Source organism: Salvelinus alpinus, chromosome 10 (genome assembly GCF_045679555.1).
Source record: "Salvelinus alpinus chromosome 10, SLU_Salpinus.1, whole genome shotgun sequence".
Classification (NCBI taxonomy): Eukaryota; Metazoa; Chordata; class Actinopteri; order Salmoniformes; family Salmonidae; genus Salvelinus; species Salvelinus alpinus.
The window spans coordinates 47,553,740-47,575,746 of NC_092095.1; the positions used below are offsets into that span (position 1 = coordinate 47,553,740).

The 22,007-nt window shown below is 42.0% G+C and overlaps 1 protein-coding gene across 1 annotated transcript in view; it reads left to right on the top strand.

The window, feature by feature from the left end:
- Positions 1 to 2,892: 2,892 nt before the first annotated feature.
- The window catches only part of LOC139532109 (ATP-binding cassette sub-family B member 6-like), a 31,628-nt gene continuing 12,513 nt past the window's right edge, over positions 2,893 to 22,007 (top strand). The window contains exons 1-9 of the mRNA XM_071329265.1: positions 2,893 to 3,106; positions 4,400 to 4,927; positions 6,716 to 6,859; positions 9,070 to 9,259; positions 9,538 to 9,630; positions 13,220 to 13,412; positions 20,417 to 20,538; positions 21,173 to 21,282; positions 21,539 to 21,604. Coding sequence (XP_071185366.1) covers positions 4,412 to 4,927; positions 6,716 to 6,859; positions 9,070 to 9,259; positions 9,538 to 9,630; positions 13,220 to 13,412; positions 20,417 to 20,538; positions 21,173 to 21,282; positions 21,539 to 21,604 — 1,434 coding nt within the window. The 5' untranslated portion in view covers positions 2,893 to 3,106; positions 4,400 to 4,411. The remainder of the gene's footprint in view (positions 3,107 to 4,399; positions 4,928 to 6,715; positions 6,860 to 9,069; positions 9,260 to 9,537; positions 9,631 to 13,219; positions 13,413 to 20,416; positions 20,539 to 21,172; positions 21,283 to 21,538; positions 21,605 to 22,007) is intronic.

A 22,007-nucleotide genomic window follows, 5' to 3' on the forward strand; every position in this document is an offset into this window, starting at 1 on the left:
TCAACACGCAATCTGTAGATTCTATTCGATTAGATAGATTGAAATTGTACGTTAAACATCATAGCATAGTTCAAAGATATGTGTTGCGTAGAAACACGAAGTGGGTGGCCAGCAGAGATAGATGTGATGGGCTGAGGGAAGCTGAGGGTTGGTATGTGGAATTGGAGACAAGTTGTAATGGAGTTGCTGTGTGAGAAGGAGAATGATGGTCAAAAGATAAAGGGAAAAAAAGTCAAAATAAAACATAATAAAAGTCTTTAGTTCATTTCATCTCTTGGTTGTTGGTGCATTGGGGGGTTCTTGGGGGTGGGGAATGGAATAATTTTTTTTTAATTATTTTTTATTCCGGGGGGGACTGTGGGAGGGGTCTCGAATGGTTGAGGGACAGCTATTGGGGAACTGTGGGGGGGATCTTGGAGGGTTCGGGTTTCACAAGATTGTGATCATGAAAAAGGAAACTATGACATATATTTTATATCACTATCATGCACACACGCACCCTCACACATAAGGATGGCTCTGTTGCGGAAAGACTGATACATGTTTGATCGTGTCTTGATGCTGTATTGTTTGTCCTTCATGTTCTAATACTTTAATGTTACCCCTTCCTTGTGTTTTTTGTAATAAATAATTATTTAAAAAAATATATATATAATTAAAAGACGATGATCCAAACACACAATCAAGTCTATATGGAAATAGCTAAAAAGTAACACATTTGAAGTTTTGGAACGGCCTAGTCAAAGTCCAGACATAATCCCAATTGAGATGTTGTGGCAGGACTTGAAACGAGCAGTTCATGCTTAAAACCCCCAAATTGTCGATGAGTTAAAGTATTTCTGCATGAAAGAGTGGGCTAAAATTCCTCCACTGAAATGTGAGCGACTGATCAACAACTACAGGAAGTGTTTGTTTGGAGTCCTTGCAGCTAAAGGTGGCACAACCAATTACTGAGTGTAAAGGGGCAATTACTTTTTTCACACAAGGGCATCGGGTGTTGCATAACTTTGTTTATGAAATATGTATGTAATTGCTGTGTTATTTGTTCACTCAGGTTCCCTTTATCTAATACTAGGTTTTGGTTGAAGATCTGACAACATTCAATATCAAAAATATGTGAAAGTAGAAAAAATTGGAAAGTGGGCAAATACTTTTCACAGCACTGTAACTAGTACTCACATCTGTATTCATAAAAAGGCTTTGAAAGGCTGGTCAGGGCTCACATCAACACCACCATCCTAGATACTATGGACCCCACTCCAATTCGCATACCGCCCAAACAGATCCACACATGACGCTATCTCTATTACACTCCACACTGCCCTCTCTCACCTGCACAAGAGGAACACCTATGTGAGAATTCTGTTCATTCACAGCTCAGCGTTCAATACCACAGTGCCATCCAAGCTCTTCGCTAAGGTAAGGACCCTGGGACTGAACACAGCCTTCTGCAAATAGATCCTGGACTTCCTGATGGGCTGCCCCCAGGTGGTGAGGGTAGGCAACAACACATCCACTATGCAGAACCTCAACACTGGTGCCCCTTAGGGGTGCGGTTTAGTCTCTTCCTGTACTCCCCGTTCACCCACGTCTGCGTGGCTGCGCATGACTTCAACACCATCATTAAGAGTGCTGATGACACGACAGTGGCAGGCCTGATGACCACTTATAAGGAGGAAGTCAGAAACCTGGCAGTGTCGTGCCAGGACAACAACCTCCCCCTCAACATCAGCAAGACAACGGAGCTGATCGTGGACTACAGGACACGGAGGGCCGATGACGCCCCATTCACATCGAAGGGGCTGTAGTGGAGTGGTTCGAGAGCTTAAAGTTCCTCGGTGTCCACATCACTAAGGATCTATCATGGTCCATACACACCAACACAGTCGTGAAGAAGGCACGACGACGCCTCTTCCCCCTCAGGAGGCTGAAAATATTTGGCATGGGCCCTCAGATCCTCAAAAAGTTCTACAGCTGCACCATTGAGAGCATCTTGAATGGCTGCATCACCGCTGTGATGGCAACCGCAAGGCGCTACAGAGAGTAGTGAATACGGCCCATCCATGTCCTCTATACCAGGCTGTGAGGAATACCAGGCTCAGAGGATGAGCCTGGTATGTGAGGAATACCAGGCTATACCAGGCTCAGAGGAAGGCCCTAAAAATGTCGTAAGCAGTACCGATGCGCCAAGTCTAGAACCAACAAGACCCTGGACCCTACCCCCAAGCCATAAGACTGCTAAAGAGTTAGTTAAATAGTTAACCAAATAGCCATGCGGACGATCTGCATGGACCCTTTTTGCACAAACTGTTTTGTCTCATCACATATGCTGCTGCTATTGTTTATTGTCCATCCTGTTGACTTATACATATATAACTAGAAATAAAGTAATATCTATCTCAAATAACTCGTACACCTGCACATCAACTTGGTACTAGTACCCTATGCATATAGCCAAGTTATCACTACTCATTGTCTATTTATTATTACTTGTGTTATTACTTTTCTATTATTTCTCTATTTCTTTCTCAATTAATTGTTGGCAGGGGCCGTAATGAAATATTTCACTGTTTGTCTGCACCTGTTGTTTACAAAGCATATGACAAATACAATTTCATTTGATTTGTAATGCATTGAAATTGCTACTCCTCATTTTGATAGGAACGATCAAATGTATTTTCTTATCCATTTTAATCTTCTGTAGCTAAGATATTGATATACTGTCAGCCTACTCTTCTCTGTAAGCTATGATGAGACCCAGCGTTCAGATGGCATTTTGATGTGAGTTATGATGTCTTTGTATGTACTGTCATCTACTGGCCATATATGAGATTGCGTAACATTATATTTGAACATGCTTGTTATGCAGTGGGCGCTAAGACCCGGTTCAGACAGTAGTGTTTTGTAAGAAAGTGTCGATTGCCGAGTCATGGAATACTTTGCTCCATGCATGCTGCAAGAAGAATAAGGACAATTTACAAGTGGATACAACAAGATTACAATTATTGTTGTTTTTGACTTTTAATATCTCTTCGCGTAAAACGGGTTATTTGTTTGGAGCTTCAATTCACTAAATCGCTTTCCAGCACCAGCTTGTCTTGAGAAGGTGAGTGTTGTTATAACAGCAACAGATCTAAGCTAGCTAATGTAGCTAGCTAGCTATCTTGATAGGTCAAACAGATAACGCCACAAATGTATTGATTTTATTTTTTATTTAACTAGGCAAGTTTCACAAATGATAGTTAGAGAAAAACTCTACTGCTAAGGTTATTCTGAAGCTCTGTCGTTGTTGTCACATTGTTTAAATATGCTCTGTCTGTCAAAAAGCGGGCCACCAAGAAAAACAGGCTAAACAATGCCACTGGGACAAATGCATCATGATTCACATGATAATATCTGTAGTGCTCAAGAAATGATTCCATGAGAGCAACAACAACTGAAGCATTTGTTTAGAAAGTTCCATATCATATAACAACAAAAACATAAACAATGGAGTAATAGGGGTTAATAGTTTTTTTTTTGGGGGGGGGGGGGGTTTATGATAGTAAGGTACAGTTGTTCTTTCATTAAGAACATTTATGTACATCCAAATGAATAATTTTATTAGTTGAAATTACAATGTGCACTCTGACCTCTCTGAACTAGAGTTTGTGAGGGCTTCGTTCCTACATACCAAGCTACTCCATGGTACATTAGCCGTGTGTCGGCACACCACTGTAACCTAATTCTATGATATTTTGAATGAATATCAGTTGATGAAATGTGATGTGTTTCAGGTGTCTTAAGTGCCTTGACTGAATCAGAATTGGTCCACTGCCCACCCCAGATGACTGTCTGGGGTGCTTTTAGGAGCCATGACTGAAGCACTAACCATATCTTAAAGTTCACAGCCCAATATAGCAGGGTTGGCCTGGATCTCTTAGGCCTATTACGTCTGTTGAATGATTATAGACTAGGAAGAGATGCTTGCTGTGTTTTGCTTCATAGTACAACACACACACCTCAAGGAGATTCAATCTGCTCTTGACCCTGATACATTAAGTAGGGTATAGCATGATTGTCCTGCAAAATAATGAACAGGTGTTCATTGTGTTGACTAACTTCACATTTGATCGCTGCATTGGGGAGTTATGAATGGAAGACAAGTTGAATTTCATCATGAATAGCAGTTTAGAATAGGATACAAATAAGTTCCGGTGAAAATACTGCAGAGAATGTATTTTTGAAAACTAATTTCATGCAATCAACTGTATGATTTCCTTTGCCTGCCCTGCCTTTTTCAAATCTCTTAACATACATGCGGACCAGGTTTATGATATTGAGCCCTATGTGTAGGCTTAATGTGGTAGTAATATGTATGTTATAGTGAATACTCTCTTTCCCCTCCCTGTCTCCCCAGCTCCCAGCCACCATGGTGGTAGTGCAAAGCTACTGTGAGGCCAGCGCTTCCATTTCCGAAGCCTGGCTGGAGGGCGGCATCTCGCCCTGCTTCTACTTCACCCTGGTGCCCACCGTCCTGCTTACCCTCTCCTTCTTCTTCGGCGCCTTCCACTGCGTCTGCTACCGCCGCTACGGCACCGAGATGGAGCCCAAGTTCGTGCCGCGCTCGCGCCTCTATGGCCTCCAACTGGGAGTCTCCCTGCTCCTCCTGCTGCAGTTCCTAGGGGGGCTGGTGTGGAGGGCCGCCGGGGGAGGGGAGCTCCCTGGCTATGTGGTGCTGTATGGCTGCCTGTCCATGCTGGGCTGGGCCTGGGCCGTGGCCCTGCTAAGGCTGGAGAGGAGGTGGGTGCTGGTGAGGGACCGGACAAGGGGCCACAGCACGGTGCTGCTGCTCTTCTGGGCTGTGGCATTCTCAGCGGAAAACCTGGCCTTCGTCTCCTGGGCCAGCCCCTACTGGTGGTGGGGCCTGGAGAACACACAGCAGCAGGTGAGAGAGGACCAGCGGTATTGTTGAGGGTTTAACATTATAGAATGTCCCCAATAGAGCTGACGTGACTCCTCACTCTATATATCACTCAAAGAGACACGTCTATTCTGTATAATGTATTTATATCTGAATGTTTCACAACCTTGCCTACTGAACGTGGCACTGGAGTCTGTTCAGGAGGGTGTAGCGTTAGAGGACCTTCAGATAGAAATGTATTTGTGGAGAATAAACATGTTTAACTGTCAGGTTAAGTTGGAAATGGTGTTAGATCTGTTCCTTGCATTTCTGTCTGCATCGTTTGAAACGTTCCACCTCTTTGAATGAACCCCACAGCTCATTCCACAGTGAGGATGAACTGCCATCCCACTCCCTAGTTTCATTGAGGTTGTTAAAACATTGATATATAATGTTACTGGCTATTAGTATTACACTTAACATTGAGTTTTTACATTCCATCACACAAGTCTAGTAATTGGCTTCCTAAAAAGTAAGTTAGTCTACCCATAGGGTGTGATACTGTATCTGTGTAAATGGGACACATAGGCTAGGTTTTATGTTTCTTAAATCCCATTTCATAATGACTGTTTGTGATTGTAAAAAATATATATTACAAAGCAATTTCTCGCAAGAAGACTGCTAATATAGAAACTGGCATTCCAACCATGACACAGCAGTGAAAGGGGGCGGAACCATTATCATTAGTCAGCTATGAGTAACTCCAGGAGTGCTGAGTCATTGCCCTATCTTGTCATTCTACATCCCTCTCCCTTGGCCACGCCCCCAAATATACATTTTGTAACCAATCAGATCACGCCTTTTCTTAGTCCCACCCTGTTGCTGTCATTGGTCGTCCCACTCAGCATGACTTTAGGTTGTACAAGTCATGTCTGGAAGTATGGCTGTTTAATATGTCTCCCAGTTGTGTTCAACTGATGCATTCTGAATGCATCTTCATTAGTTTTTTACCAAGCTTTCACCATCTTCGTTCTTCCAATGGGTTGTTATACCACAAAGTATATGACACGGTCCACTGTTTACTTTGTGTCATAATATGTACAGTATTTTACTTTGTACAGTCAGTCTGACTGTAACCACTGACTCACCTCACCGCCGATCCTGAATGATCCAACAACTCCTGAGTATATTACTTTTGATTGATAACCTCGGCCTCACAGAGCAGACTTGATGACAAATCTGCTGATGTGCCCTTGAGCAATGCACTTAACCATAATTGCTCCTGTAAATCGCTCTGGATAAGAGTGTCTGCTAAATGACTTAAATGTCAATTGTATGTGTCGAATGGAGTATTGAAATATGTTTTTTTCTGTGTTTTATGCAGTTATGCTTGTCAGTCAGCACTTATTTAAAGGAATACTACACTCATACTACACTTATCAGTGGACAACATACTAAAATATAGTATATGAGTGCAAGATTCCTTTAAAGAGTCAATCTGTAATTGCTACATCCATTTTTGGACTAATGATCTATACTCATTGATTCTTGAAGATTATAACTTATGGAATGCCTCATCAGAACCCAAAATATGAGTTTGTTTTACTTTAATGTTTATAACATTGTAAATGTAAACAAACAGTGTATAACCTCTAAAGATGGTTAAAACTAGAATGTTAATACCATGGATGGTCAGTCCTTGCATCCATAGCTCTGTCTATGTATTTGAGTGGTTCCATTTCTCCAGGCCATCCCCTCAGCTTTTTACCAAAACTGCAGATTGCCCCTTCAAAGGTTCAGTCATGACTAAGCATTTTTCATTCATTACCTCAGGTGGAATTTTCTCTGTGGTTGATGCGCTACATCGGCACAGGAACACTATTCTTCCTGGGCCTGAAGGCTCCGGGATTACCTCGGAGACCGTACATGCTCCTGATCAACGAGGACGAACGTGACGTGGAGGGTGGCACTGGCCAGGTAACCTAGTAATGAAATCAAATGTTATTTGTCACATGCGTCGAATACAACAGGTATAGACTTTACTGTGAACTGCTTACTTACAAGCCCTTAACCAACAATGCAGTTTTAAGAAAATAGAGTTAAGAAAATATTTACTAAATTAACTTTTTTTTTTTAAACACAATAAAATAACAATACAGGGGGTACCAGCACCGAGTCAATGTGCGGGGGTACAGGTTAGTCAAGGTAATTGAGGTAATATGTACAGGTAGTTAAGGGTAAAGTGACTGCATAGATAATAAACAGCGAGTAGCCGCAGTGTAAAAAAAGGTATAGAGGTCCTGGATGGCAGGATGCTTGGCCCCAGTGATGTACTGGGCCGTACGCACTACCCTCTGTAGCGCCTTACGGTCGGATGCCGAGCAGTTGCAATACCAGGCCTCGACGTAACCGGTCAGGATGCTCTCAATGTTGTAGCTGTAGAACTTTTTGAGGATCTGGGAACCCACCAATCTTATCAGCCTCCTGAGGAGGTATTCTTTGCGTGCATTCTTTGCGACTGTCTTGGTGTGTTTGGACCATGATAGTTTCTTGGTGATGTGGACACCAAGGAACTTGAAGCTCTCGACCCGCTCCACCACAGCCCCGTCGATGTGAATGGGGGCGTGTTCGGCCCTCCTTTTCCTGTAGTCCATGATCAGCTCCTTTGTCTTTCTCACGTTGAGGGAGGTTGTTGTCCTGGCACCACACTGCCAGGTCTCTGACCTCCTCCTAAAAGGCTGTCTCGTCAGTGATCAGGCCTTCCACCGTTGTGTCGTCATCAAACTTGATGGTGTTGGAGTCGTGCTTGGCCAGGCAGTCATGGGTGAACAAGGAGTCCAGAAAGGGACTAAGCACGCACCCCTGAGGGGCCCTCATGTTGAGGATCAGCGTGGCGGATGTGCTGCTGCATACCCTTACCACCTGGGGGGCGGCCCGTCAGGATCCAGTTGCAGAGGGAAGTGTTTAGTCTCAGGGTCCTGAGCTTAGTGATGAGCTTTGTGGGCACTATGGTGTTGACTACAGCTCAGCATTCAATGAACAGCATTCTCACATAGGTGTTCCTTTTGTCCAGGTGGGAAAGGGCAGTGTGGAGTGCAATTGAGATTGTGTCATCTGTGGATCTGTTTGGACTGTATGCAAATAGGAATGGATCTAGGGTTTCCAGGATGATGGTGTTGATGTGAGCCATGACCAGCCTTTCAAAACACTTCATGGCTACCAATTTGAGTGCTACTGGGCGGTAGTCATTTTGGCAGGTTACCTTGGCGTTCTTGGGCACAAGCACTATGGTGGTCTGCTTGAAACATGTAGGTATTACAGACTCGGTCAGGGAGAGGTTGAAAATGTCAGTGAAGACACTTGCCAGTTAGTTCACACATCCTCTGAGTACACTTCCTAATAATCTGTCTGGCACCATGGCCTTGTGAATGTTGATCTGTTTAAAGGTCTTGCTCACATCGGCTACGAAACAGCTGGTGTTCTCATGCATGCTTCAGTGTTGCTTGCCTCGAAGTGAGCATAAAAGGCATTTAGCCTGTCTGGTAGGCTCGCGTCATTGGGCAGCTCGCGGCTGGGTTTCCCTTTGTGGTCCGTAATAGTTTGCAAGCCCTGCCACATCCGATGAGCGTTAGAGACGGTGTAGTAGGATTCTATCTTAATCCTGTATTGACGCTTTGCCTGTTTGATGGTTCGTCTGAGGGCATATCAGAATTTCTTATAAGCGTCTGGATTAGTGTCCCGCTCCTTGAAAACGGCAGCTCCATGGCTTCTGGTTGGGATAAGTACGTACGGTCACTGTGGGGACGACATCAACGATGTACTTATGGATGAAGCCGATGACTGAGGTGGTATATTCCTCAATGCCATTGGATGAATCGCGGAACATATTCCAGTCTGCTAGAAAAACAGTCCTGTAGCTTAGCATCCGCTTCATCTGACCACGTCAGTATTGAGCGAGTCACTGGTACATCCTGCTTTAGTTTTTGCTTGTAAGCAGGAATCAGGATGATCTAAGTTTTTATTTTTTTATTCTGGTTGTACAGGTGACATGTTGGAAGAAATTAGGTCAAACCTATTTAAGTTTGCCTGCATTAAAGTCCCTGGCCACAACCTTTTTTGTTGTTTATTGTCTCTGTCTGTATTTATTAAGTTCACAATAACCCCTAATATCTCTATCTGTATGCCAGCCCCTGTTGGATGGGGCAGAGGAATCCCAGTCTACCTGGCAGGACTTTGGGCAGAAGGTGCGTCTGCTGGTGCCCTACATGTGGCCCAAAGGAAGCATGCTGTTACAGGGCCTGGTGGTGCTCTGCCTGTGCCTGCTGGGTCTGGAGAGGGTCATCAATGTCTTCGTGCCCATCTACTACAAGAACATTGGTGAGAGAGCATCCCTCGTTTCGCAACATCTGCCCTAGATCCAGCTTTTATCTGGATTCCTAACCTGTACCCCCCTTTTATCTGGATTCCTACTCGTTGCTGTCACAGCCTTATTGGTTGTGTTGCAGGTTGTCTTTATTGGTGCTGCGCTGCATATTCTCAGAAGTATTTTGTGATATCATTGCGGCTGACATATGATAATCTGCCCAGCAAAACTGCAGAAAAGATGACCTGGGACTGTCAACCCTTTTCAAAACCTCTTTCTCTCACTCTCATAGTGAATGAGCTGACTGATGGAAGCAGCTGGAAGACCTTGGCCACCACTGTGTGTATCTATGTCTTGCTCAAGTTCCTGCAAGGTGGAGGGGCAGGTGAGTGCAAGGCTCTAAAGTGCAACTAATTTGGTAAATAATATTTTGCTGTGCAACTACGTTTTATTTTGTGCTTTATTTATAGATAGATAATAATTGTAATGATAAGACTTAGCTGTACCGTTGTTTCAGAGTGCCCTAGAGAAACAAGCGAGTGCAGATTCATTAGCGTCCTTGTTGCACCATTACTACAGCGAAAGCGGCTTGTTTCTAGCCAAACCAGGTCAAAAGATCTGACCCGTATTACCGCCGCAACATTTTCATCTTCCTATAGCGGATAGCTGGGACCACATTTTACATTCATAAACCATGTTGTGGGCCGTTCTAAAACTACTAGCGAACCATTTGTTGACACTTTGTTCTGTCATGTTACTGCATTGGCTAGCTAGCTAACAACCTGGTAACTTGACCAGTATATCCAGACATTTGGGGGCACAGAAAGAAAGGAAAAGGGATAGCTTCTTCAGGAGATCAATGAATATAGCAATGAATGAATGAGAGATATCTTGCATGTCATCATAACAAACCTGACTTTTTAAAGAGACAGTGTAAAATGTTTTATCTAATGCATCTCAAACAATATGGTGTATTTGCAGACTGCAATTCGGGGCATTTCCTGATGTTGTCATTCCTTGATATCAGGAAACGTCCATTGGTGCCTGCCATTGGTCAATTCTGGTGTTATGCGACGGATGGTTTCTCGACACATATGATTTGTTTACATAGCAGGTTAGGATAATTAACGTGGCAGGTTAGGATAATTAACGTGGCAGGTTAGGTGAATTAGCGTGGCAGGTTGGGAGAAGACTAAAGTTAGGAAAAGGGTTAGGCTTAGCTACAATGCTACAGTTGTCAACAACTGTTGTCCCCGACGTGAAAGAAACGGCCAAGGACCAATGGCGAGCAACAATGGGTGTAACTTGATATCAAAAAACGCCTATATAAAAAAAAAACGCCCCTAATTGCGGTCTGCAATTACACCCTTCTCTCTCAATAGGAAAATAGGGCTTTTACACAATGTACAAACCTAATATTCCACAAATTACATTGTAATTTCAATGACAGGTATTTGTATCAACGTTTTAGCTTTTATAATAAACTCATGTATTTACAGTGTTACATATTAGTTTCCAGGGCACAACATGTGCTTCAAAGCAGCTATAATTCATAATAGCCTAATATAAGCTACAGTGGGGAGAACAAGTATTTGATACACTGCCGATTTTGCAGGTTTTCCTACTTACAAAGCATGTAGAGGTCTGTAATTTTTATCATAGGTACACTTCAACTGTGAGAGACGAAATCTAAAACAAAAATCCAGAAAATCACATTGTATGATTTTTAAGTAATTAATTTGCATTTTATTGCATGACATAAGTATTTGATCACCTACCAACCAGTAAGAATTCTGGCTCTCACAGACCTGTTAGTTTTTCTTTAAGAAGCCCTCCTGTTCTCCACTCATTACCTGTATTAACTGCACCTGTTTGAACTCGTTACCTGTATAAAAGACACCTGTCCACACACTCAATCAAACAGACTCCAACCTCTCCACAATGGCCAAGACCAGAGAGCTGTGTAAGGACATCAGGGATAAATTGTAGACCTGTACAAGGCTGGGATGGGCTACAGGACAATAGGCAAGCAGCTTGATGAGAAGGCAACAACTGTTGGCACAATTATTAGAAAATGGAAGAAGTTCAAGATGACAGTCAATCACCCTCGGTCTGGGGCTCCATGCAAGATCTCACCTCGTGGGGCATCAATGATCATGAGGAATGTGAGGGATCAGCCCAGAACTACACGGCAGGACCTGGTCAATGACCTGAAGAGAGCTGGGACCACAGTCTCAAAGAAAACCATTAGTAACACACTACGCCGTCATGGATTAAAATCCTGCAGCGCACGCAAGGTCCCCCTGCTCAAGCCAGCGCATGTCCAGGCCCGTCTGAAGTTTGCCAATGACCATCTGGATGATCCAGAGGAGGAATAGGAGAAGGTCGTGTGGTCTGATGAGACAAAAATAGAGCTTTTTGGTCTAAACTCCACTCGCCGTGTTTGGAGGAAGAAGGATGATGAGTACAACCCCAAGAACCCATCCCAATCGTGAAGCATGGAGGTGGAAACATCATTCTTTGGGGATGCTTTTCTGCAAAGGGGTCAGGACGAATGCACCGTATTGAGGGGAGGATGGACGGGGCCATGTATCGCAAGATCTTGGCCAACAACCTCCTTCCCTCAGTAAGAGCATTGAAGATGGGTCGTGGCTGGGTCTTCCAGCATGACAACGAAACGAAACACACAGCCAGGGCAACTAAGGAGTGGCTCCGTAAGAAGCATCTCAAGGTCCTGGAGTGGTCTAGCCAGTCTCCAGACCTGAACCCAATAGAAAATCTTTGGAGGGAGCTGAAAGTCCGTATTGCCCAGCGACAGCCCCGAAACCTGAAGGATCTGGGGAAGGTCTGTATGGAGGAGTGGGCCAAAATCCCTGCTGCAGTGTGTGCAAACATGGTCAAGAACTACAGGAAACGTATGAGCTCTGTAATTGCAAACAAAGGTTTCTGTACCAAATATTAAGTTCTGCTTTTCTGATGTATCAAATACTTATGTCATGCAATAAAATGCAAATTAATTATTTAAAAATCACACAATGTGATTTTCTGGATTTTTGTTTTAGATTCCGTCTCTCACAGTTGAAGTGTACCTATGATAAAAATTACAGACCTCTACATGCTTTGTAAGTAGGAAAACCTGCAAAATCGGCAGTGTATCAAATACTTGTTCTCCCCACTGTATATATCAATCAATGAAAAAATATATATATTCTGGTGCTCCTAAATTTTATTTGGCGCTCCTAACTTTTTAAAATTGGGAACACCAGTGATACCAATAAAACATTTAAAATAATTTAGAGCCCTGGGTGAGGGGGATTTCACCTCCCATATTGTCTTTCTCTGCTACACCCATTCCTTGGACTCCTTGAGTACTGTTATTTTAATTGTCTCTCTTGCTCTAAATATCTCCTCTCCCCAAACCCACTCTTACACCTTGCCCGCTGTTAAAGGAATTTTGATTCCTGTTTATTAACCAATTCAATTAAAACACTCTGCCCATAAATAAGAATTTGTAAGATAATTATCAGCATAAAATGGACAGATACCAGTCTTAAAATCAATCAATCAATAGCGTTTATTCTCGAGAGTACTGATCATAATACATTTTACATCAGGTTATATAATAAAGATGATGTCATAGGTTTTAATGTCCAACCTCCTCTCAGATACAATGGCAATACAGTTCGAGTTCTCATTACTGTCTGCCACCTGTTAAACTATCTACAACCAACCCAAGGTCTTTCCCCTCCCTGGGTAGAGACATCATTCTAGCCTGTCTGAAGATAAACCCATTCTTTCTAACAAGGAACACATAACATTCAACATTTATGATTATAATAAGGTTCATTAGTAGTATTCTGTTTAGTTATAATTCTAAGTCAAATGTATACATATTTTAGTCATTAAACACAAAAATCCCGTAACACCCGCCCTCTCTCTCTTCTTCTCTTTCCTGAACCTCACTCTCTCCCTAGGTGCGTCCGGCTTTGTCAGTAACCTGCGCTCCTTCCTGTGGATCCGCGTGCAGCAGTACACCAACCGGGTGGTGCAGGTGCGTCTGTTCGGCCACTTACACTCACTGTCACTGCGCTGGCACCTGGGCCGACGCACCGGGGACGTCCTGCGCAGCATCGACCGTGGCACCTCCTCCATTAACAGCCTGCTCAGGTGAGTCTCCTAATAATAAATTGTGTTCGTGGTTTTCTGAGCCATGCCCCTACCTTTTTTTTAAAGGTATGCATATCTGTATTCCCAGTCTTGAGAAATCCATAGATTAGGGCCTAATGAATTCATTTCAAGTGACTGATTTTCCTTATGAACTGTAACTCAGTAAAATCTTTTAAATTGTTGCATGTTGTGTTTTATATTTTTGTTCAGTGTATATACTGTACAGTGCCTTCAGAAAGTATTCACAACTCTTGACTTAATTTTTATTTTTTTTACTCATTATTTAAAAATGAAAAGCTGAAATGTCTTGAGTCTATAAGTATTCAACCACTTTGTTATGGAAATTTTAAATAAATTCAGGAGTAAAAATTTGCTTAACAATAACATTTAAAAAAGAAGACATTGAATATCCCTTTGAGCATGGTGAAGTTAGTAATTATACTTTGGATGTTGTATCAATACTCCCAAGTCACTACAAAGATACAGGCGTCCTTCCTAACTCAATTGCCGGAGAGCAAGGAAACCGCTCAGGGATTTCACCATGAGGCCAATGGTGACTTTAAAACAGTTACAGAGTTTAATGGCTGTGATAGGAGAAATATGAGGATGAATCAACAGTGTAGTTACTCCACAATACTAACCTAATTGACAGAGTGAAATGAAGGAAGCCTGTACAGAGTAAAAATATTCTAAAACATGCATCCTGTTTGCAATAAAGCACTAAAGTAAAACTGCAACAACAAAAATGGCAAGAAATGTACTTTGTGTGCTGAATACAAAGCGTAATGTTTGAGGCAAATCCAAGACAACGCATCACTGAGTGCCACTGCATCATGTTATGGGTATGCTTGTAATTGGCAAAGACTAGGGAGTTTTTTTTTATATAAATAAATGGTATGGAGCTAAGCACAGGCAAAATCCTAGAGGAAAATATTGTTCTTTCTGCTTTCCACCAGACACTGGGAGATTAATGCCCCTTTCAGCAGGACATTAACCTAAAACACAAAGCCAAAATCTAAACTGGAGTTGATTACCAAGACGACATTGAATGTTTCTGAGTGGCCTAGTTATAGGTTTTGTCATCAATCGGCTTGAAGAATTTTAAAATAATAATGTGCTAATATTGTACAGTCCAGGTGAACAGAGCTCTTAGAGACTTACCCAGAAAGACTCACAGCTGTAATTGCTGCCACAGATCATTCTAACATGTACATGTATTGACTCAGGGTGTGAATACTTATGTAAATAAGATTTCTGTATTTATTTTCTGTAAATTAGCAAAATATGTTTATTTTGTTACTTTGTTATTATGGGGTATTTTGTGTGCGTTTTTAGATGGGTGAGAACAAAAAATCTATTTAATCCATTTTGAATTCAGGCTGTAACACATCAAAATGTGGAATAAGTCAAGGGGTATGAATACTTTCTGAAGGCACTATATATACATTACCGTTCAGGAGTTTGGGGTCACTTAGAAATATCCTTGTTTTCCATGAAAACATACATGGCATGAGTTGCAAAATGAATAGGAAAGATAGTCAAGACGTTGATAAGGTTATAAATAATGATTCTTAATTGAAAAAATAATTGTGTCCTTTTGTCAAAGAATCCTCCATTTGCAGCAATTACAGCCTTGCAGACCTTTGGCATTCTAGTTGTCAATTTGTTGAGGTAGTCTGAAGAGATTTCACCCCATGCTTCCTGAAGCACCTCCCACAAGTTGGATTGGCTTGATGGGCACTTCTTACTTAAACTATCCCCAATTCAATGGAATTACAACCGTCTGCATGCACAGTGCATTCTTCCATCACATGTGCAGTGCATTCTTCCATCACATGTACAGCTGATTCTCAAGATCTTGCACACTAATGAGATGCTATTGTGTCCACACTACTACACAGTCTGAGCCAAGGACTACTACTGCTGCTTTCTGGTAAGTTTTGATTACAATACTGGGTGGTGTGAATATATTTTAGATGACATACATGATTTTTTGTTAACTAGTAAATAGTAACAAACAGCAAAGTGTGTTTAAATAATTGCTAACTTGTTATCAATGTCTGCTAGTTAGTTTTTGCTACCATGTGGGTTTTAGCTCGCTTGAGCCTGCTAACTGTGGAGTTTCCATGTTTAATTTTAAAACATTTATCTTACAAAGGAGTTGTTTAATCTAACTGCTTAATTATCTGTACATGGAATTGTATTTTTATTTTTTTAACAATTTTTTTTCTAATCTTTACAGGAAAATGCCATGGGCACTATCTGATGTGTGGAGACATTTCACTGCAGCTGATGTAGAAGGAACAGCTGTGTACATTTGCAAATACTGTGCCAAATCATATGTGAAGAATGCAACAAAGATGCAGAATCATCTGGCCAAGTGCCTAAAGTTCCCTCAGCACTCACAACAAGCAACCTCTGACAAAAGTCCCTGTACTTCGATTCGAGGTGAAAATGATGAATCAGACACCTTATCGATAGCAACAGCTCATGGTCCTCCTGGAATCAGAGGTTTGTTTGACTCAGTGGAGGAACGTAGTCAGAGAAATGCTGATGAATGTCTTGCTCGAGCTGTGTATGCAACAGGTTCTCACAGGCAATGTCTATTGGAAGAGATTTCTGAATGTTCTTCGCCCAGCATACACCCCTCCAACCAGACATGCTTTATCTACTAATTTGCTGGATTCAAGAGTTCAAGTGAAAGCAGACTGTATTGCAATCATCTCTGATGGGTGGTCGAATGTTCGTGGGCAAGGAATAACTAACTACATCATCTCCACACCTCAACCAGTATTCTACAAGAGCACAGACACAAGGGACAACAGACACACCGGTCTCTACATTGCAGATGAGCTGAAGGCAGTCATCAATGACCTTGGACCACAGAAGGTATTTGTACTGATGACCGACAATGCTGCGAACATGAAGGCTGCTTGGTCTAAAGTGGAGGAGTCCTACCCTCACATCACACTCATTGGCTGTGCTGCTCATACATTGAATTTGCTCCTCAAGGACTTGGCACTGAAAACAATGGATACACTCTAGAAGAGAGCCAAGGCAATCCTTAGGTATGTGAAGGGTCATCAAGTTATAGCAGCAATCTACCTCACCAAGCAAAATGAGAAGAATAAGAGCACCACATTGAAGCTGCCAAGCGACACCATTTGTGGTGGTGTTGTCATCATGTTTGACAGTCTCCTGGAGGGGAGGGAGTCTCCAAGAAATGTCCATATCACAGTCTGCCGATATGGACAGCCCCATCAAGAGGATCCTCCTGGATGATGTATTTTGGGAGAGAGTGGTAATCAGCCTGAAACTCCTGAAACCTATAGCAGTAGCCATTGCACGGATTGAGGGAGACAATGCCATCCTGTCTGATGTTCAGACTCTGCTTGAAAATCCGTACTTCCCTGCCCACTTCACTGTTGAAACTGCAGATCTGAAATACATCAAAAAGCGTGAAGACTTCTGGCTGAAGCCCATACACGCCGCAGTGTACATGTTGGACTCCAAGTATGCTGGCAAGAGCATCCTGTCTGGTGCAGAGATCAACAAGGCCTATGGTGTCATCACTACCGTGTCTCACTAGCGTGTCTCGCCACCTTGGCCTGGATGAGGGCAAGGTTCTTGGCAGTCTGGCGAAGTACACTTCCTAGCAAGGGCTTTGGGAGGGAGATGCAATATGGCAGTCGTGCCAACATATCTCATCAGCCACTTGGTGGAAGAGACTTTGTGGATCTGAGGCTCTTTCCCCTGTTGCCTCCATCATCCTCCAAATCCCACCAACATCAGCCACCTCAGAGCGCAACTGGTCCTTGTTTGGGAACACACACCAAAGCACGCAACAGGCTGATCAATACAAGGGTTGAAAAATTGGTGGCCATCCAGGCAAATGTTCAGCTTTTTAAGCCTGACAACGAGCCATCCTCAACAAGGTTGTAAAGTGACAGTGAAGATGAGGCCTCAGAGTCTGATGTTCAAGAGGTGGACATTGAGGAGGTTCAGGGAGAAGACATGTAAGCCTGAGAGGAAGACAACCAAAGATTTAGTTTCTAGACTATCATTTTATGTATGTTGAAAACGTTTTTAGGAGATGCGATGGGTCATTGGGGATCATTCAAAATCTCCTTTCTTTTGTTGTTCAGTGAAATCATCCCATGTGAAGAGTAAACCCATTTAATTAAAGTTCAATATGTAACTAAATAGTTTTCTTTATTTCTATTGGAAGGATTTCCTAATTTTCAAGTATGTCTACTTATCATAAAGTAAAAGGTTTATGTTTCTGTCTCAATATGATATGGTAAATATATCCAATGCAAAAAAACATCTACATTTAAATGGTATTAATATTAATTTGCATATATGTCCGTTAATTTCCATGGAAAGTTTCCACCTCTGAATATTCCCCAAAATGTGCAACACTACGTACCATACGGTCAAGCTGCTCCCACAACAGCTCAATAGGGTTGAGATCTGGTGACTGAGCTGGCCTCTCCAATATAGAGAGAATACCAGCCGATTGCTTCTTCCCTAAATAGTTTTTGCATAGTTTGGAGCTGTGTTTTGGGTCATTGTCCTGTTATAGGAGGAAATTGGCTCAAGTTAAGTGGCGTCCACAGGGTATGGGCATGGCGTTGCAAAATGGAGTGATAGCCTTCCTTCAATAACCTTTTTACCATGTACAAATCCCCCACTTTACCACCACCAAAGCACCCCCAAGACCATCACATTGCCTCCTCCATGCTTGACAGATGGCGTCAAGCACTCCTCCAGCATATTTTAATTTTTTCTGCGTCTCACAGATGTTCTTCTTTGTGATCCAAACACCTCAAACTTAGATTCGTCTGTCCATAACACTTTTTTTCCAATCTTCCTCTGTCCAGTGTCTGTGTTCTTTTATTTTTATTGGCCAGTGTGAGATATGGCTTTTTCTTTGCAACTCTGCCTAGAAGGCCAGCATGCTGGAGTCGCCTCTTCACTGTTGACGTTGAGACTGGTGTTTTGCGGGTACTATTTAATTAAGCTGCCAGTTGAGGACGTCTGAGGCGTCTGTTTCTCAAACTAGACACTCTAATGTACTTGTCCTCTTGCTCAGTTGTGCACCGGGGCCTCCTACTCATGTTTCTATTCTGGTTAGAGTCAGTTTGCGCTGTTCTGTGAAGGGAGTAGTACACAGCGCTGTACAGTGCCTTGCAAAAGTATTCATCCCCCTTGGCGTTATTCCTATTTTGTTGCATTACAACCTGTAATTTAAATTGATTTTTATTTAGATTTCATGTAATGGACATACACAAAATAGTCCAAATTGGTGAAGTGAAATGGAAAAAATGACTTAAAATTACAGAAAAGTGTTGCGTGCATATGCATTCACCCCCTTTGCTATGAAGCCCTTAAATAAGATCTGGTGCAACCAATTACCTTCAGAAGTCACATAATTAGTTAGATTGCACACAGGTGGACTTTATTTAAGACTAACATTATCTCAGTATGTGTATATATATATACCTATTCTGGAAGACCCCAGAGTCTGCAACACCATTAAGCTTGCGGCACCATGAAGAACAAGGAGCTCTCCAAAAAGGTCAGGGACAAAGTTGTGGAGAAGTACAGATCAGGGTTGGGTTATAAATAAATATCCCCAAAAAATTAAGAATATGGCACCACAACAAACCCGCCAAGAGAGGGCCGCCCACCAAAACTCACAGACCGGGCAAGGAGAGCATTAATCAGAGGCAAAAAAGAGACCAAAGATAACCCTGAAGGAGCTGCAAAGCTCCACAGCAGAGATTGGAGTATCTGTCCATAGGACCACTTTAAGCTGTACACTCCACAGAGCTGGGCTTTAAGGAAGAGTGGCCAGAAAAAAGCCATTGCTTAAAGAAAAAAATAAGCAAACACGTTTGGTGTTCACCAGAAGGCATGTGGGAGACTCCTCAAACATATGGAAGAGATATGCACACTCAAGTTTTACGTTTTTTTTGTCTTATTTCTTGTTTGTTTCACAATAAAAAATATTTTGCATCTTCAAAGTGGTAGGCAGGTTGCATAAATCAAATGATACAACCGCCCCAAAAATCTATTTTAATTCCAGATTGTAAAGCAACAAAATAGGAAAAATGCCAAAGGGGGTTGAATACTTTCGCAAGCCACTGTACGAGATCTTTAGTTTCTTGGCAGTTTCTCGCTTGGCATAGCCTTCATTTCTCAGAACAAGAATAAGCTGCCGAGTTTCAGAAGAAAGTTCTTTGTTTCTGGCCATTTTGAGCCTGTAATCGAACCCACAAGTGCTGATGCTCCAGATACTCAACTATTCTAAGGAAGGCCAGTTGTATTGCCTCTTTAAATTGCAAAAAGGTTTTCTATGATCAATTAGCATTTTAAAATGATATACTTGGATTAGCTAACACAACGTGCCGTTGGAACACAGGAGTGATGGTTGCTGATAATGGGCCTCTGTACGCCTACTATATGTAGATATTCCATTAAAAGTCAGCCGTTTCCAGCTACAGTAGTCATTTACAACATTAACAATGTCTACACTGTTTCTGATCAATTTGATGATGGACAAAAAATTTGCTTTTCTTTCAAAATCAAGGACATTTCTAAGTGACCCCAACCAAACTTTTGAACGGTAGGGTATATATATTTTTACATCATATTTTTTGGAGTGGCGGTAACAATTTTAGTAGTGGCAGCTCACCACTTCTAAATGAATATAGGGAAAACACTGGACATACGTGTTTGATCTTGGTGTGATTTACCTTATCCTCAAAGTTTAGAGACTGCTTCCTCGGGGGTTTACTCAATTGTCAAAAAGAGAGATTAAACTCTTCTCCTTTCCACCTTAAAATTGAGTCTACATTCCATTTCTTCCATCACTACCAACCAGTGTGGTGACCCAACTATGATCCCCCTGTAGTATGTCTTAGTTTCTTAGTGTCATCCTAACCTCTCTCTGTGTTAATTCAGAGGTAAACCTGGCCTCCCTCTCTTTCTCTCCACAGCTACATTGTATTCAGCATCTTCCCCACCATCGCAGATATCGTCATCTCCATCATCTACTTCATCACCTACTTCAATGCCTGGTTCGGACTCATCATATTCGTCTGTATGTTCCTCTACCTCAGTGAGTACAAGGTCTCCTTTCCGGAACCAATTTAGTTATATTTATAAGGTAATAATAATCTGATCTGAGTCAAATATGTGAAATACTTTCAAATGACTTGACCTGCACCAATGGAATAGTCCCAAAAGTGTAAAGTAAATCAAATCAAAATGTATCGGTCACATGCGCCGAATACAACAGTGAAATGCTTACTTACGAGCATCTAACCAACAATGCAGTTAAAAATTTAAAATACGGATAAGAAATAAAAGTAACAAGTAATTAAAGGGCAGCAGTTAAATAACAATAGCGAGACTATATACAGAGGTGTACCGGTACAGAGTCAATGTGCGGGGGCACCGGTTAGTTGAGGTAATATGAACATGTGGGTATAGTTATTAAAGTGACTATGGATAGATGATTAACAGAGAGTAGCAGTGGTGTAAAAGAGACAATGCAAATAGTCTGGGTAGCCATTTGATTAGGTGTTCAGGAGTCTTATGGCTTGGGGGTAGAAGCTGTTTAGAAGCCATTTTAAATCAACTCCAAGCTAAATCAATCACACCTATTTGAAAGTATTTTGCATGTGCATTTGACCGAGGTCTGGTAATAACTATGTAATATTTCATAATGGTCCATCAATACATCTCTTCAGCCCTTACCATCATCATCACGGAATGGAGGACCAAGTACAGGCGAGACATGAACACCCAGGACAACAACACAAAGTCCAAGGCTGTGGACTCCCTGCTCAACTTTGAGACGGTACCGAGATGGTCCCATTGACCTTTAACCTCTACTTGGATTGTGTTCTTTAGGACACACAACAGAAAAATGTTTAAAACATTATTCAATGTAAAAATTCCAGGTAGTCTCTCCCAGTTTGTCTGTTTGATCCCTAATGAACACGACCCAGAATCCCTACCTGCCATGGTGGCACATGAAGATGCCCGCAAACATATTGTATTTCTGCAACTTCAGAGTTGCTTCATGGCTACAATTGTAACGTTTTTTCCAACAGGTGAAGTACTACAACGCAGAGAATTACGAGGTGAACCGTTTTGAGGACGCCATTCTGAAGTATCAGGTAATCCAGGCTATAGATGTCAAACTCTGAAGAGTTGAGAATATAGATCTGAGTTAATTTACGCCAGAGTGCTTGCTTTGGTTTTTCACATGCACAGTCCCAAGACCCCAGCAAAAATCAGCTTTTCATATATATGACTTTCATTTATCTGTCCAGCCTTTTATATTCAGCCTCACTATTATTTTTTCGTTATCAGGACAACCAGGGCTACAAGCAGGACACAAAACAATTTGACATAAACAGTTGCATTCATGAGTTGTATTGACAAATGTCAATAATAAAAATGAGGTCAGCCAAAGCAAAAACCTGATAAACATGAATTTATATGAATGCTGTAAGTACAGAAGTTGTTTGCTCATTTGGAAATGAATGTCCAACTAGTCAGTGACAACTGTGGAGTTTG